The 17,061-nt window shown below is 38.5% G+C and overlaps 1 protein-coding gene across 1 annotated transcript; it reads right to left on the bottom strand.

Moving 5' to 3' along the window:
* Nucleotides 1-251: 251 nt before the first annotated feature.
* On the bottom strand, nt 252-15,715 carry LOC147557624 (uncharacterized). The gene is made up of 11 exons (XM_086658437.1): nt 15,558-15,715; nt 13,210-13,287; nt 13,005-13,127; nt 8,037-8,157; nt 3,489-3,617; nt 2,198-2,307; nt 1,916-2,099; nt 1,592-1,795; nt 1,232-1,468; nt 922-1,108; nt 252-628 (listed from the first exon to the last, which is right to left on the bottom strand). The coding sequence occupies exons 2-11, from the start codon at nt 13,230-13,232 to the stop codon at nt 534-536; spliced, it is 1,413 nt and encodes a 470-aa protein (XP_086514563.1). The 5' UTR covers nt 13,233-13,287; nt 15,558-15,715; the 3' UTR covers nt 252-533.
* Nucleotides 15,716-17,061: the final 1,346 nt, after the last annotated feature.

The following is a 17,061-nucleotide window of genomic DNA, read 5'->3' as shown; positions in this document are numbered from 1 at the left end:
CAATTCGGAGGTGGAATTTCAATCAAGAGAATGGGTGCATTTCTGTGTGAATCTTAATCATCCAGGAAGAAATATAAGTAATTGATTATAACCAAATCGAGTATTTATTCATCAATTTTAGACTTGAAAAAGTATAGCTCAGATTATCCTAGCGACCGAGACATTTTCAACTAACAAAAAGAAAAGGCTAGACTCTGAGCTGAGGTGACGGGACTATCAATCTAAAACATGTAAAAAAAAAATTTACTAGATGATCTACATAACAATCAAATTATCTTCATCTAAATTAAGAATTTGGATCTCAATTAGGGTCTCAAAGTTATCCCTTGTACAAAACTACATGACAAAAGATTCTGACCTGAAGCAATGGTTCAGTCACTAATTGGCCTCCGGCCCTTCCTAAATATCAAGACAATACAACTATCAAGGCGATGAACAAACCTAATAGAATGAAGATTAGGAATCTAACATAGTTTAACTCCGCCGATTATACAAACCGTGTTCGGAGAAAAGATGGGGTTTTCGACTTTTCGTTAGCCTTCCTCCCAGTCAATTTCATCCTCATCCTCACCAGATTCCTCCACAGGAGCATTTAAATCGTTTAGCTTATACTTCTCTGTTGTAGTACCTGTAGTGAAGTTCGGGTTAGGCACTTAAATGTAAGTAAATCCGAAACTTTCTTTCAGATTACTTTAAAAGAATTAAATGCTGCTAGATATCATGATGAATCGATGATGGGGTTCCGATCTCCCGTCAACAATGAGCTTCAGTGTCTTTCAGGGAGATGAATTCCCGTACATCCTTTTAATAGGAAATTCACATCAAGCATTGATAGTAAAGACTAGTAGTAATAGGAGTTGACAACTCCTATCATTTATTTTCCCAGAACATAGCCAAATCAGCAGTTAATTAAACCCATACCTGTAGTTGGATGTGTCCATATATCTTCATCATCATCGTTATCTTCCTCGCGTTTTGATTTCATACCAACTTGGCGATCAGAATCAGATAATGGATTTGTTGTTTGTTCTTCATTCTTCTTGACAGCTTCTGCTTGTTCTTGTTGCCTCTTCAGTAGTGCAGCATAATAAGCTTTAGCGTACTCATCCTACACAGATACGGAAAAACTACAATGAGATTTTATTCTCAGAAGATTTAACGTAATTTGTTACGTACAATCTATGTTCTAACACAAAAATAATAACGTTAAAATTAATCGCTTTGAACTAGCCTCTATACTCTTGTCATCCTCCTTTCCATTAACTTTTGACTTTTTGTCATCAGATAAATCTGAAAGTACTGATTTGCTGTCCACTTTGGTCTCCTCTTTGGCGACTTCTCCACGTTGTTCCTTTGTAAGATTCATGCCCTGTTTAATCATCCAAGGGGGCAGGACTTTCAGACCGGTTGCAGCATCAGGTTTGGTGTCTTCTTCCTTTACTGCAGTATCCGATATATCAACTTCAACCTGCCAAGAATCAGCAAAAAATCTATTATCAACCCGTGCAACCATGTTTTCAGCTGTCTGAAACATGATAGAAAATATATAAAGAAACAAACACACGTACTAAAGAAGGAAAATACTGCAAACCTTTGTATCTCCAAGAAATGGCATAGGTGTTCCACCATATCCTTGCCCTTGCGAAGACTTAGATGGATCATTGGCATTAGGATCACCATTTGCTGCACGGTTAGCAGCATTTGCTCGGGCTTCCCACGCTTGGAGCGTTCCAAATTCAGGAGTAGGCAAATCCTTTACTCTGTTAAGTTGGTCCATCAATGGCTTCAACTGGCCCTGCATTAAAAACCCAGCATATTTAAAGAAAAAACACATACTATACATTAAACCGTCTACTCCCCTGTGAAACTCAACATATCAATCAAAGAGATATAGAAGGAGTTATTAGTAACATACTTCCATCTTTTGAAGCATATCTTTCAACTTCTCCCGTCTCCTCCTCCTTGCATTGTCATCTCCATCTCCCATTTCCTCAGCAGCTAATTTATCACTCTCAGCAACAAGTTCACCATTGCAATTTTCACAGTGAAAAGCTTCATCAAATGGGGAGACCAGTTGAAGTGCATCAAATGCTGTATACCTGAAAATAGTCGAATAACAGAATATGGAGCATGAGGAAATTCTTTTTAATATAACAAAAAAGAGATGGATTTTAAAAACACGACAAGCAAGTATAACCTTTTGCCACAATCAGGGCATACATATTCCTGAACTGTGTTTCTATTATCCAGTTCATCCTTCAATTTTTTCTTCAAGCGATGCAGTCTGTATCTCACAACATCATATATCTGCAAACAGATTTTCCACTTAACATTGTTCACAGAAACATTTACTAGCACTTGCACCATAATTATGAAAGAATTTCATGGCGAAGGTAATTAACAAATATAGATTTTATAACTAGTATTAAAAAAAATAATAAAAAACTTAATTCAAGTGATTCAAAACTAACAAATGCAGAATATTATCTTGTGAGATGCATTACCCACAGCATATTAAACCAACTCCTACATGTGGCTCCAAGTCACGTTTACAGAAAATGAGGCTCTGAGCTGAAAATTATCAGCTATGTTAATCCTAAAGCCGATGGTGAAAATAGTGACCTTAGTCAAAACTCCCAAAGACTGTAAAACGAGATAAAGAAATGACTGTATACTACAGAATGTGGTATTTGGATCTACGTTTTTGGAAGGGTGCCTTAATAGGTCGTGTTGGATATTGTTTTTTCTTTTCCAAATAATTCTTTTTCAAATAATTCTTTTTGTATTGAATGATGATTACAATCTGCATAGAGGTATAGAAAGAGTAAATATCATGCATATCTAGTGACCGATGTTATATTTTCAAGCTTCGATAACTTACTAACTATACCTGCATATACTTTTTAATGATTAGGGCCACAAGCAGCAACCGGTTTAAGACTCCTAATATAATATTCAGAAGTGAAAGATGTATTTTAGATTTGTTGTATTCTTTTATTATACCCACATTCTGTTATACAACACTGGTTAGTTTGTGAAAGATTCATCAACATAAATAAATCTTGTCACTTTGGAAACTTGTTGACTATTCGAACATTTTCGAAACACACTCATGGTTTAGAACACGAAAAGTCGAAAACTGAGAGTGTTTTGAAAAATAAGTCAAAATAATAAAAGAAACGACGAATATGATAACTGAGTTAGCAAATTCACAGCAGTACAACATTGATGGTGAATAGACACACATGATGAAGAACTATCTCATATAGTTGAAAGTTGAAAACAGTCAATGCGATTTAGAAAATAACTTTCCAGGCATATGAAATAAAATCAGTAAAGTTGCACTTTCAGTAACAAAATAAGTGAAATAGTTTTTTAACTGCTAACTAAGTTTGAGCCAGCAAACTCATACCCAGGCCTCTTTCGATCAAGCACTAATCAAGATATGCAAGTAGAAACAGAACAGACCTACAACCACAAAGACCAACCTGTGAGTAATCTAAGCAGCAGTAGGAGTGGGTGTGCAGCTTTATCTTTTCTTCCCCCTCTTTCCCATTTCTATGTCCATCACCAGTGGCAGCGATTGCAGCACTAAATACCTTTGCTCCTTTAGCTGTCTATACAAAATCAAGCATCAAATCATAAATTATTGGTGTTTTGTTCATAATAATAGGCAACATTACGGAAGGATCCACTAAACTGAAAAGTACTGTTAGTAAATATAAGGTTTTTCCGTTTATTAGAATTGTATACGTAAGAAAACTAGTTGATAAGCGAAAATGTCAGAATACTCGAAACCTTTAGACCACCAAAGGCAAGACAAACTGTATTAGGTATTGTCCAGGGTAAGAGAAACACAAGTTCATAACACATAAGACACGGGAAGATACCTAAGTGTCTTATGTGTTATGAACTTGTTTAAGAATATAAATGATAATTTTGAATGGGTTTTTACTGGTGTCTACGGACCTTGTGTGAACTCTATGAGGAAAGAATTATGGATCGAACTAGACTTAGTAGCAGCAACCTGGGATAAACCCTGGTGTGTAGGTGGTGATTTCAACGTAATCCGTTTCCTCCATGAAAAGAAAGGTAATTCTACAATCTCACCTGCTATGAGAGATTTTGGAGATTGGGTTGATAGGAATGCTATGTTAGACCTACCCAAGCAAGGCCTGGAATTCACCTGGACAAATAACCAAGAATCCCCTACTTTGTGTGTGTTGGATAGATTCTTGATTAATGGGACTTGGGAGGATAAGTTCCCTGGGGTTGAACAAATTGTGTTACCCAGACCTACATCAGACCATACTCCCCTTTTGCTACGAGCTGAGATCGATCAGACCAACCCCCCACCTTTCAGGATGGAGGAGGTGTGGATGTTGGATAAAGACTTCAAGGACCACATAGCTAGTTGGTGGCAAGAGGGTCCTTCTGGAACCTCAGCTGGGCACACACTATGGACCAAACTTCAATTCCTGAAAGATAAACTCAAATCCTGGTCGAGAGAGAAGTTCAGATGCTTTTCTAAGGAATTCAATGAGTTGCAGAATGGTATTAAGGATTTAGAGGTGAAAGAGGAAAGCCAAGGTCTATCGCATAGTGAGTTCACTTCAAAGAACCTGATGAAGGCAAATTTAGATAAGTTACTTAGCCTCGAGGAGATCAGCCTAAGACAGAAATCCAGGTTACAGTGGTTGAAGGCAGGGGACAGGAACACTTCATATTTCCATAAGATATTGAAGTGCAGGAAAAGACAAAACAGGATAAGTGTAATTATGAAGGAAGAGACAGCAATATCTGAGGAGGAGGAGATTAGAAGGGAGGCTGTCACATACTTTTAGTAACTTGTATGAGGAACCGAGGTTGTGGCGTCCAGGCCTAGACAATATGCATCTTCCTTCCTTGTCTGGTGTAGAACTGACCTTCTGGAAGCAGATATATCAGAGGAGGAAGTGTTGTGTGCACTTAAGGAGCTAGCTAAGGACAAGGCTCCTGGGCCGGATGGTTTTCCTATATCCTTTTTTGTGAGAACATGGGATACCATTAAAACCATCCTGATGGAAATGATATGTGAGTTTATGTCTGGAGCTCACTTCCACTGGAGGCTGAATCATACCTTCATTGTACTTATTCCCAAAACCCATCATAGCTCCAACTTCAAAGAGTACAGACCAATCAGTTTGGTGGGAGGAGCCTATAAGATTGTCTCTAAAGTCCTGGCCTCAAGGTTGTCTAGAGTATTGGGCAGCCTAATTTCACCTTTCCAGGGAGCGTTTGTTAATGGCAGACAGATCCTGGATGGAGTGTTGATAGCTAATGAGTTGATTGATTCCAGAAGGAAAGCAGGCACCAGTGAGTTAGTAGTGAAGGCTGATTTGGAAAAGGCATATGATAGAATTAGTTGGGATTTCCTATACAAAACTATGGAAAGAATGGGGTTTGGATACAAATGGAGAAGCTGGATTTACTCTTGTATTTCGACTGCAACCTTCTCTGTCCTGATTAATGGTAGGCCTTCGGAGGTCTTTCAAAGCTCTAGAGGAATTAGACAAGGGGACCCCCTGTCTCCCCTCCTATTCTTGCTAGTGGCTGAAGTCCTCAGTCAATGCCTGCAGATAGCTGGGAGAGAAGGGTGGGTAAAAGGTTTTAACGTGCATAATGGTGGGGAAAGAATAAATCACTTGCAATTTGCGGATGATACCCTATTCTTCATAGATGAAGACGGTAGCCAATTAAGATATCTGAGAGATATCCTCATTTGGTATGAAATCTCATCTGGCCTTAAGGTGAACATGCTGAAATCTTATATATATAGTGCTACCAAAGTGGGAGACCAGAATATGAATCATGAAATGATTAAGGATTTTGGATGCCAGGTTGGTTGCCTACCCACATCTTATCTTGGTTTACCCCTGGGAGAGACCTATAAGTCTAAGAAGCTTTGGGATCCTGTTTTAGAAAGGATTAACAAGCGACTAGCTTCATGGAAAGGTCGCACCCTGTCTAAAGGGGGTAAGATAACCCTCCTTAAGTCAGTCCTCCAAGCTTTACCAACTTATTACCTGTCTCTGTTTTCAATACCAAAAGGGGTTCTTAAATGCATTGAGCAGAAGATGTGTTCGTTCTTTTGGAATAACAATTTGCACCAGAAAAGTCTTCATTGGATGAAGTGGAAGCAACTTTCTACCAGCAGAGCTAAGGGAGGTATGGGGGTAAAAAACTTAGCAATTATGAATCAAGCCCTCCTTACCAAATGGCTATGGAGAATGGATCATGAAAAGGATCAACTGTGGCAAAAAATTATAAGTTGCAAATATGGTAAGAGCCATAAGGAATGGATAGATAAATGCAAAAGAATTTCCTATGGATGTGGTGTCTGGAAAGGCATTTTATCTAATGTAGGAAAGTACCATAGCCTCACTAAGTGGAGGTTAGGTGATGGGACAAAAATTGAGCTTTGGACGGACTTATGGCTGGGGACTGAAACACTGCAATCTACTTTCCCTAGTATCTATAGACTGGCTATGAGACCGAAAGCAACTGTGGCTGAGGTGTTCAACAGTATCAGCAGGGAGTGGGATATAACAGTTAGAAGAAATTTGAATGATTGGGAACTCCAACAGTATGTCCATCTTCTGCAAATTCTCCATGAAGTCAGCTGGGGAGAAGGTACGGATACAAGAATAGGGCGCTTTGAGGAGAAAGAGCCACTATCTGTGTCAAATTGCTATAAGAGATTGGACATAGATGACAGTCTGCTTGAGCAATGCGTCTCTAACTATGTGTGGTTAAAAGCTCTGCCTCCCAGGGTGGGTTTCTTCATGTGGGCAACTCTACTGCACAAAATTCCTACGGTGGATGCACTGAGAAGGAGAGGATTCCAGATACCTAACAGATGCATACTATGTAAGATAGAGGAAGAATCGATGGAACACTTGTTTCTGCACTGTAAGGTGGCCTCAAACCTGTGGAGCTTCTTTATTCAATCTATGGGTGGTCAATGGTGTACCCCTAACTCTATTAATCACATGGTCACTCAATGGGATGGGCTGTATAAGAAAAAGCATAGAAGGGAAGTGTGGCATTTAGTCCCTGCAGCGATCATATGGAGCATATGGAGCGACAGGAATAACAAGATTTTTAAAGAGAAAAACCTTAACTCTTCAGTTGACATTGAAGATGTGAAGGGCACAATCTATGCTTGGATTAGGAGAATAGAGAAATATAAGAATGTATCTTATCTTGAAGTAGTATTAAATTGGGATACTTGGATGATGTGAGACATCGCCCTTGTATCCCCAACTCTTGTACATAGTTTTTTCTCCTTATATATTCAATCTAATTTTCAAAAAAAAAAAGATACCTAAGCAGCGAAGCAAAATTTCGATAAGCAATGGAAGGGCTCTTCTTCAAGGCTCTATAGACCTTTAATACTTGTACTGCCAATGATACTGGTTATAGAAGAGTTCCATGAATTTTGATACATGCAACTACTTTATTCTATCAGTCCTGTAGACTTTCGAGATTAAAATGTTGCCTTTAACGGGATTATCAACCATAATGCCATTCAACAGAAAACTAGAGGAAGCTCTTAGAACTGAACAATAACTGATCTATCAGAATGGTTGAAACTTGAAAATCATATACAAAAAGGAAAAACTTTTACTCAACTCCTCCCAGGATGTCAATCAAAGAGGTCAACAAACCACAGACTGTACTCATTGTCGATAACTGAATTACTGGAGAGACAGTGCGTGCATAAGCTGTTTCTTACAGAAACAATTTAAACAAAGCATCTCCCAACATTTTCCGACTATGATAAACAGTTCCACACCTTTACCATCCCAAAGTAACACAGTTTATCTCTAGTGGACAATGCTCTAAAAACCAGAAGCATAACAAACTGGTGACAGCAAAATTTAAATAAAAGGAAAATAACAGTATTTAATGATTTAATCTAGTCATATCACAAGATTCATATGTACATGACACTAATAGACATTTATCACTCAATCACGGTACAAAAAACTGACCTCTTTCCGATGATCCCTTGTCACTAGCTTCTCTTCTTCAAAAAAACGCAAAGTGCGGCGAAGTTGCTTGGAATGCAGCTTCAAATCTTTAGCCAAATCTTCTTCTCTAACCCACTGACGCCTAAACAATTGGAAGTATAGGATTGATCAGAATCGACAAGAAGCACCAAAAACATAGCCTATTTAGAACTTATTTAACAAGTGAAAAAGAGTTAATAAATTATAACAGAAACCAAAACTCAACAAGCATAATTCCAACTGGGGCTTAATGTCTGTTAAGCTATTCAATTCTTTCCAACAATATCTATTTCACCATATGCATTACATGCTCATACTACACCACGATAAGCTTTTCTTTTTTTTGAAACTTTGAATTAATATTAAACAAGGAAAACTATACAAGGGGGGGGGGGGGGGGGGGGGGGGGGGGGGGGGGAGGTTAGTGGAAGGATTAGCCAATCCACGCCTCCCAATTGAAAACAACATCATTGAAATGGAAAGTTCCAATACAATTTAGGTTTTTTGCCCAGCCAAAGATAACAGACTTGATGTCCTCCACGTCTAGGGTCGAGTTTGCATTCCCATCCTTGAAAGTCTTGTTATTGCGATCTTTCCATATACTCCACACTATGGCTGCTGGGATTAAGTTCCATATCTCCTTATTTCCTCGCGGCTTAGGGGTATTCTCCCATTGATCGAATAGGTTGGCAACCGATGATGGACAGCACCATTTGATACCTGCTGAATTGAGAAAATATGTCCACAGACCTTGCGCCACCTTACAGTGGATGAACAAGTGGTCGCTAGTCTCCTCGCTATCCTTACACATGATACACCGATTGATGATCATAAGACCCCTTCGTCTGAGAACATCCACCGTCGGGACTCTGTTGATGAAGGTCGCCCAAAGCATAAATCCAACTCTCGGAGGGATGCCCTTCCTCTTAAGAATATTCACTAGCGTTGGATGCATGATTTCGTCTCCTGTTTCCATCAAAGAGTAACATTGCTTGACCGACAACTTCTCTTTCTCCTCCCTTATCCAAACCCTAGAATCCTGGTTACTATTTAGCCGAACCTCCTGGAGAATCTCTAGAAGCTCCACATAATCTGTAACTTCCCAATCATTCAAACTTCTCCTAGTTTTGATGATCCACACTCCAGATTCTAAGTCGATCATCTCACACACTTTCGCCTTCTTCTCCATCGCGATAGAGAAGATGTTAGGGAAGTGATCTTTTAGCGCCAAGTTACCTAGCCATATATCCTCCCAGAACATAATCTTTTCACCACTGCGCACTTTCCACTTGGTAATTCTTCTGAAATCAAAGAGATTATTTTGGATTCCTTCCCAAACCCCACAGCCATAGGATAAGTTTTTAACCTTCTTTGCCCAAGCATCCGGCTCGGTTCCGTACTTATCCCCAATTACTTCCTTCCATAGCTTGCCATCTTCCTGCTCGAACCTCCAAATCCACTTGGTTAGAAGAGCCTGGTTCATTATCTTGAGATTCTTATTACCCAGACTCCCTTTAGACCGGGCTGTCTTTACTTTGCTCCAGGCTGCCCAGTGGATCCTATTGGTCTCTGATTTTCCATTCCACAAAAAGTTGCACATTTTAGAATCGATCTTCTTCAGGACACCCATGGGGATGGAGAACAAAGACAAGTAGTAAGTAGGGAGCGCCTGCATCACCGATTTTAGAAGAGTTATCTTCCCTCCTTTCGATAGAACATGCCCTTTCCAAGAAGCCAGTTTGCTATTAATCCTCTCCATAACCGGATCCCACAAAGACTTAGCCTTATATCTATGACCAAGAGGCAGACCTAGGTATGAAGTGGGGAGAGTACCTATAGGGCACCCAAACCCTTCCAGCACCACCATATTCCTATTGCTTTCCTCAACCTCTAATGCCTCATAGATAAAAGACTTCTTCAGATTCACTTTCAATCCTGAACATAGTTCGTACCAAACCAAAATGTCACGCAGCTTCTTTAACTGATCCATGTCTTCATCCAGAAAAAACAGCGTATCGTCCGCGAACTGCAAATGATTGATCTTCCTACTTGAGGTTGCGACTTGGAAACCCTTAATCCACCCTCTGACTTCCGCTTGTTGCATGCATTGACTCAGAACCTCCCCAACCAAGAGAAATAGAAGGGGGGATATGGGATCCCCTTGTCTGATTCCACGCGAACTCTGGAACACTACAGAGGGTTGCCCATTGATCAAAACCGAAAAGGTGACCGACGAAATGCAAACGTAAATCCAGGCCCGCCATTTGTAGCCAAAGCCCATACGGTTCATAATATGGTAGAGGAAATCCCAATTACTGCGATCATATGCTTTCTCTAAGTCCGCCTTGATTATGATACCTCTGCGACCTTCTTTCCTCCTTGAATCAACCAATTCGTTGGCTATCATGACGCCATCTAGGATTTGTCTTCCACCTATGAATGCTCCCTGAAAAGGGGATACAACTTTATCCATAACCGACGCCAATCTAGAAGCTAGAACCTTGGAGATGATCTTGTAAGCCCCTCCCACTAGACTGATTGGTCTGAAATCCGTGAAGGAAGAGCTCTGCTTCTTCTTGGGAATCAGAACTATGAAGGTCTGGTTGAGTCTCCAATCAAGTTTTGCCGAGCTCGAGAAGGCCTCTACCATAGCCATGAACTCTTCCTTGATGATATCCCAGCAGCTACTATAGAACAAAATAGGGAACCCATCTGGACCCGGTGCCTTGTCTTTGGCCTAGTCGGCTATAGCCTTCCTCACTTCCTCCTGTGAAAAGTTCCTTTCTAATCCGTCTGCCTCGTCGGGCGATATGTGAGGGAGATTCATACCTTCAATACCAGGTCTCCAAAACGTGGGCTCACAGTAGATCTTACTAAAGTAGTCTACTGCCTCTTTCATGATCTCTTCTTCTTTTGTGATGTTGCCATTATCCTGAATGATGATGCTGATTCTGTTTTGCCTAGCCCTACATTTCATGATTTTATGAAAGTAAGTTGTGTTTTTGTCTCCCTCTTTGAGCCATAGAGCTCTTGACTTCTGACGCAGGCTAACCTCCTCCTGAGCCATCAATCCCTCCAAATCTCTTCTCATCTTCTTCCTTTCCACAAACTCTGAATCAGACAGGGACTGTTTCTCCTCTTTCTTGTCTAGCTCACATATATCGGACTGCAATTGTAAGAAAGCCTTATGGAACTTGCTATATTTCTCCCTTGACCATCCTTTGAGCTTACCTTTCAAGTACTGGAGTTTTTTCCAGAACGTGTTGCTTGGGGACGAACCGTTAGGGCCTTCCGCCCACCAAGACGCAACGACGTCCATGAAATCCGTCTCGCTCATCCACCTCTCCTCCATCCTAAATGGGGGTGGATTAGATTTAACTACCTCTGTCCTCAATAGGATGGGAGCATGATCTGAGATAGGCCTAGGGAGGATGAGTTGCTCCACCTTAGGATATTTGTCTTCCCAAGCTCCATTAATGAGGAACCTGTCCAGGACGTTAAGCACCGGATCAATTTGATTATTAGTCCATGAGTATTCCATCCCTTGTTTGGGAAGATCCATTAAGCCATTGCGATCAATCCACTCCCCAAACTCTCTCATACTAGACGTTACTTTCCTCCCTCGTTTCTTTTCATGGATAAATCTAATTACATTAAAATCACCCCCCACACACCATGGCATCTTCCACTTAGTCGACACAAGGTCCAATTCCTTCCAAAAATCTGCTCTGAGATTTCTCTGGCAGGGGCCATATACTCCAGAGAAAACCCATTCAAAATCATCCAAAGAGTTCTTAAAGTGAATGGAAAGACTAAAAGACGTTTTAAACACTTCCTTAACATCCAACATACTATTATCCCACATATACAAAATACCACCGGAAGCTCCTACTGCTGGGATGGCATCCCATCCACAGCTTCCTTTACCCCAAACAGACCTAACAAGAGACTCAGACACATCTACTACTTCAGTCTCTTGAATACACAAAACAACACCACGATAAGCTTTACAACCTTGTGGTTGGAGAATTCTACATTACTTTCATTTTAAGACCTCAACACATGGAGCTTAATGAATGACGCACTTATATAGTTTGGTACTTTAAACGATATCAATACATGGATGATATAGTTTGGCTATTACCCTAAAATGTCTACACTCCACAAAACAACTTGTGTTGTTTTAAGAAGTGCTAAAAATAATAATGCAAATCTCAGTATAAGATTCGTACGGAAACCAACACTCTTTCTTTGGATAGAGAAGCGCTATCTTGCAAAAGATCTCCATCAATATCCTGCAGATATGGCCTTCATCAATATCCAAGAGACAATGCATTCCCTTGGAAGTTACTCCAGATGATATAAATATAGAGTGGGTGTTGAAAGCTGTGTCAGTGACAACATGGTCGGAAAGTGGGTAGGGACTTAAGTTGTTCACTTAGAAGATGACATTTACATTCACATGTCATCTACCAATTTTCCATTCAAATATTTCAACTATTTAAATATGCATGTCTCCCAACAGCACTCCAATTATAGGCATATGCAAATAATACCAATCTGTCAAGTAGGACCCGACTTCACACATAGATAACGTAATGACATGTTCGCAAAACAGAATATAACCTGACAAATATTTTATTACATCATACTAAGCTTTTGATAACATGAAAGATAATAATCACCTTGAATCTAATTCTGTATCCACTCATCTGAATATCCTCTATGTATCATCCTTCGCTTCTTCACAATATATATAATCCAAATAGTAAAGGCGACACTATGTTTCGCATGGTTTTTAATCAGCTAACATTTAAACCTAGAATTTTGGTTATAAGTTCACTGCCCACTTAAGATCATCAAATCAAATACAAATCTGATATAAATTTATCAACGAGAAGTTGAAATTTAGTAGGTGATATCAACAACAATGATTAATCAAGACATAACCTTGTCAGAGCATCTAAAATCACGACAGCCATCCCTCTGTTATCACTCCTGCCATTCTTTTGCTGGTTATCGCCTTTCAAAGTTATGTCATCGTAAAAAGCTCGAGCAGTAAGCTTGACCAATCTAGGATACACCAATACTTGAAGTAAGGTCAACGGCAATAGATGTCATCAGTGATCACTTAAATACAACTTGAAGGCATTACCTGTTGAAAGGCTCCACACTCATCTTCTTCAAATTATTCTACAGATCTTATGATCATCAAAAATCTACCTCTGCTTCACTGTACACAAATTAAGAGAGACACAAAACAAACAGAGGTAATAAGAAAGCACTCTTATCTTCCCAAATAACGCTAGGACCTAGGTAAAGTAGGAGAAATGGGCAGCCAAGTTTTATATCAACTGCACTTGATTCTCTTTTACATTCTTTATGTTATTGTTTACTAATACGATTTTCTAGTATTAAAAGATAAAAGAAGAAAACCCCCTTGATCAATCATAAAAATCCATTAATCTGCTAAGGATCAATACAGAAAATGTTATTTGAAAACCAAAGTAAAAGGTTTAAAAGTGGTACCATGTAAACCTCCTTATTTAGGATTTAGGTTTAACGGTACAACTTCTATAATTTTCTAGGACATTGTAATTACAACTTCAAGGAGGTCCTCACTCCTCCACTTAGCCCTAAAAGTGGAATTACTGAGAGAAAGAGAGTAACTACCAGTCAACAACATTTAGATCAAGCAATACAACTACACTTTAGTTTTTTAGTGTGTTCCTGAGAGAAAGGGGGGGGAGATAGAGAGTAACCTCCTGTTGTGACCATCGACAATCAGGACAGAAAACAGAGAGATGGTGCATATTCAAAAACAACAACGAAACAATTAGTCAACAGAACAAACAATTTTTGCGATTGCGCTATACCTAGATTCTCGCATTGAACTTTAAGAAGGATCTTGAAGAGACGGCCTACCTCTTCTTGGTGAATCAATAGAGAGTCAATCAAGCTGGTTAGCTTCAGGAGCCAACCACCTTTCTGATTGACAATTCCCTCTCTCGTTCCACAAGAGGAGTTACGATCCTATTAGAAGCATTGAGCTTTTTCCAGTTGGCAAAGAGAAAAGGAAACAAATAAACCTAAATTTCAACAGAAAAATTAGTGAATCTAGAGAGAGACCGAACCAAATAACAGAAATCTGATCTTTCTAGGGTTTTCTAAACCCTAAGTTTCCAGTGAAATAAGATGAGAAAGAAGACGAGAAGAAGAAATTCGCTCAGAATTTTTGTTAAAAGATTTCAATTCGAGCTGATATGTTCCCACGGGCAAAACTTATTTGCTTTTAAATGTTGGGAAGCCCTAGTTTCTAAGGAGATCGAGTGTGATGAAGAAAGAGGTGGAACTGCTTAGAGCATCTCCAATGCAAAACTCAATCTTAGAGCATCTCCAATGGGAGCTCAAACTCTAAGACTTAAAGATTTTGTCAAAAAACCTAGAGAATTACTGAAACCCCCGCCTTTTCATAATGCTCTTTCCTGAAACCCCACCATGTATTAGTAATTACTTAAACCCCCGACTTCCGTTAGATTTAACTTGATATTCTCAATATTACTTTCTTGCCCTCTTACGTTTTACCCCACCTTCTGATAATCTGATTACTAAAACCCCCACCTTTTCTAACAGACTTGGCCCCTTACTAAAACCCCCTCCTTTACTAATTGATTTACTTTTTACACCAGTTATTTGAATTTGAAATGAATGGACAATATTAAAATGGAGGGCCAAGATGACACCTTCACTATTTGTAATTTCATTTTATAATGCCGTAGTTGTAGTTCTTATGTGTATTTGTGTTCTTATTAAACAAGAAGATATTTCATACAAACTAACATCCATTTCAACCATTAACCTAACATCCATAATGTTGTCGCCAAGCTATGTCTGAAATTCTATCATACAAATAAAGTAAATTTCATAGAAATCAAACCAATTTCATACAAATCAAGTAAATTTCATCATACAAATCAAGCCAATTTCATAATACAAATCAAGCCAATTTTATAGAAATCAAGCCAATTTCAAAATACAAATCAAGCCAATTTCATACAAATCAAGTCAATTTCATACAAATCAAGTCAATTTCATAAAAATCAAAGCCAATTTCATCATACAAATCAAGCCAATTTCATAGAAATCAAGCCAACTTCATAAAAATCAAGTCAATTTCATAAAAAACAAGCCAATTTCATCATACAAATCGCCAATTTCGAGAAACACTAGTTCGAGTTATAGCTCATTCGAGAGGGAAACAAATTTTGGGTTCGTTAAGAACTACTTTGTTCTAAATGATTACTGTTATAATCAGTGAAGGGAGACAAAACCCCTATTTCGAATGGAGAGAAAGAGAGGGAAACCATATACTAAAACCCTAGTTCGAGTTATTTAGACCTAGTTCTATTTGGAGTTAACTACATGGAGATAGAGAGAGAGAGAGAGAGAGAGAGAGAGAGAGAGAGAGAGAGAGAGAGAGAGAGAGAGAGAGAGGGAGAATACCTGGTTCGTTTATGGAGTTTCGCTAGGGAGAAAGGTTGCTCTCATGGAGTTTCATTAGAGAGGGAGAGGAAGAATACCCGAGTTCGTTCTTGTTGGCTGCTGGTAATCCCGCGTGGGAGAGAAGAAGGTTGTGTTTTTAGGCGCCCCGGATTTGTATCGAAGGCGCCCCAATTTTCTGATCCATGGAAAGGTCCGATTTTAGTACATGGGTCTATCAGTCATTTCTCTCCCTCTAACGGCACAATACCGTCAAATCTAACGGAAGTCGGGCGGTTTCAGTAATTACTAATAAAAAGTGGGGGTTTCAGTAAAGAGCGTTATCAAAAGGCGGGGGTTTCAGTAATTCTCCTAAAAACGTTCTCGAATGGGGCACTCTAATTGACGATCCATGATGATGTGGAGGCATTTAATATAGAGACTCTGAAATTATTTATATATATATATATATAGAGAGAGAGAGAGAGAGGGAGAGTGACAAAGAGATGCTCAAAAAATTTAGGGTGTCAGACTCAAAAAAATCTCTATTCATCTTATGTGTCACGTTCCAATTAAGATTCTCACTACGCATATGATCTGAAGATATATATATATATATATATATATATATATATATATATATATATATATATATATATATCTATTATACAAAACAGATACTTGTGACTAGGACAAAATGAATGCTCTTAGATGGTGACTAGGACAATGTGACTAGGCATACCAAAACATATGATTTGCTGACTAGGACAAAGATTATGACAAATCATAGTCCTCCCTTCTCTTTCATCTATAATCTTAACCTTTAGATCAGTCTTCCACTCATTAATAATTAGTAGTTAATTACTAAATTAGTTTCAAATTCATGAACCTATTAAGCTTCCCAAAGAGCCATTGAGGAAGATCAACAATTGTATTGATTTTATTCAAAATATATCTTAATAAATTTTAATAGCTAACTAATAAATTAGTTGATGTTCCAGAAGTTATTAAACTTCTCAAAGAACGATTTAGGAAGATGAACAAATCTCAGTAGTGATTAATAGGTGATTATTAAATTAATTGTAGCTTCTTGAACCTATTAAGCTTCTCAAAGAAAAATTTAGGAAGATGAACAATTATGTTAAATGTTATGTCCATAAAATATCAATTTAGTATTAGTCAATTCTAATTACTAATTCCGTAGCATTTTCATGAACCAAATTATTTTTCCCATATATAAGAAAGAACCATTTCCCCATACGTCGAAGCAACAGTTGATATATTCATGGAAGGAGAATTGATACAGATCAAGTATTTTATTAATGTTATGCTCATATGTTTCATTCAGTGATGAAAAGTTTCAAACTATCAATAATGATGATGGGTATTTGTTCTTTAGTATTCTTATTGGATTTTTTTCTATTAGGATGATGAAATATCTAAATGAACAGTAAGAGCAATAAGTGATTTTGTGGTATCATATACTGGTACGCTCATACAAGATTGATAATCAAGTAAGCGGATATAA

Source organism: Eschscholzia californica, unplaced genomic scaffold, assembly GCF_041429995.1.
Source record: "Eschscholzia californica isolate CP2 unplaced genomic scaffold, dmEscCali1.0.p SCAF_2, whole genome shotgun sequence".
In the NCBI taxonomy this organism is placed as follows: Eukaryota; Viridiplantae; Streptophyta; class Magnoliopsida; order Ranunculales; family Papaveraceae; genus Eschscholzia; species Eschscholzia californica.
Note: the sequence above shows the minus strand (reverse complement) of the source record. Positions and strands in the feature narration are given on the sequence as shown.

Bases quoted from the DNA above. Each gene is read 5' to 3' on its own strand.
- LOC147557624 (XM_086658437.1), bottom strand. From the start codon at position 13,232: ATGAGTGTGGAGCCTTTCAACAG. The intron at 2,308-3,488 runs GTTGGTCTTTGT...ATCTGTTTGCAG, and splicing joins GCTGCTTAGATTACTCACAG to ATATATGATGTTGTGAGATA. The intron at 2,100-2,197 runs GTTATACTTGCT...GACTATTTTCAG, and splicing joins TGCCCTGATTGTGGCAAAAG to GTATACAGCATTTGATGCAC.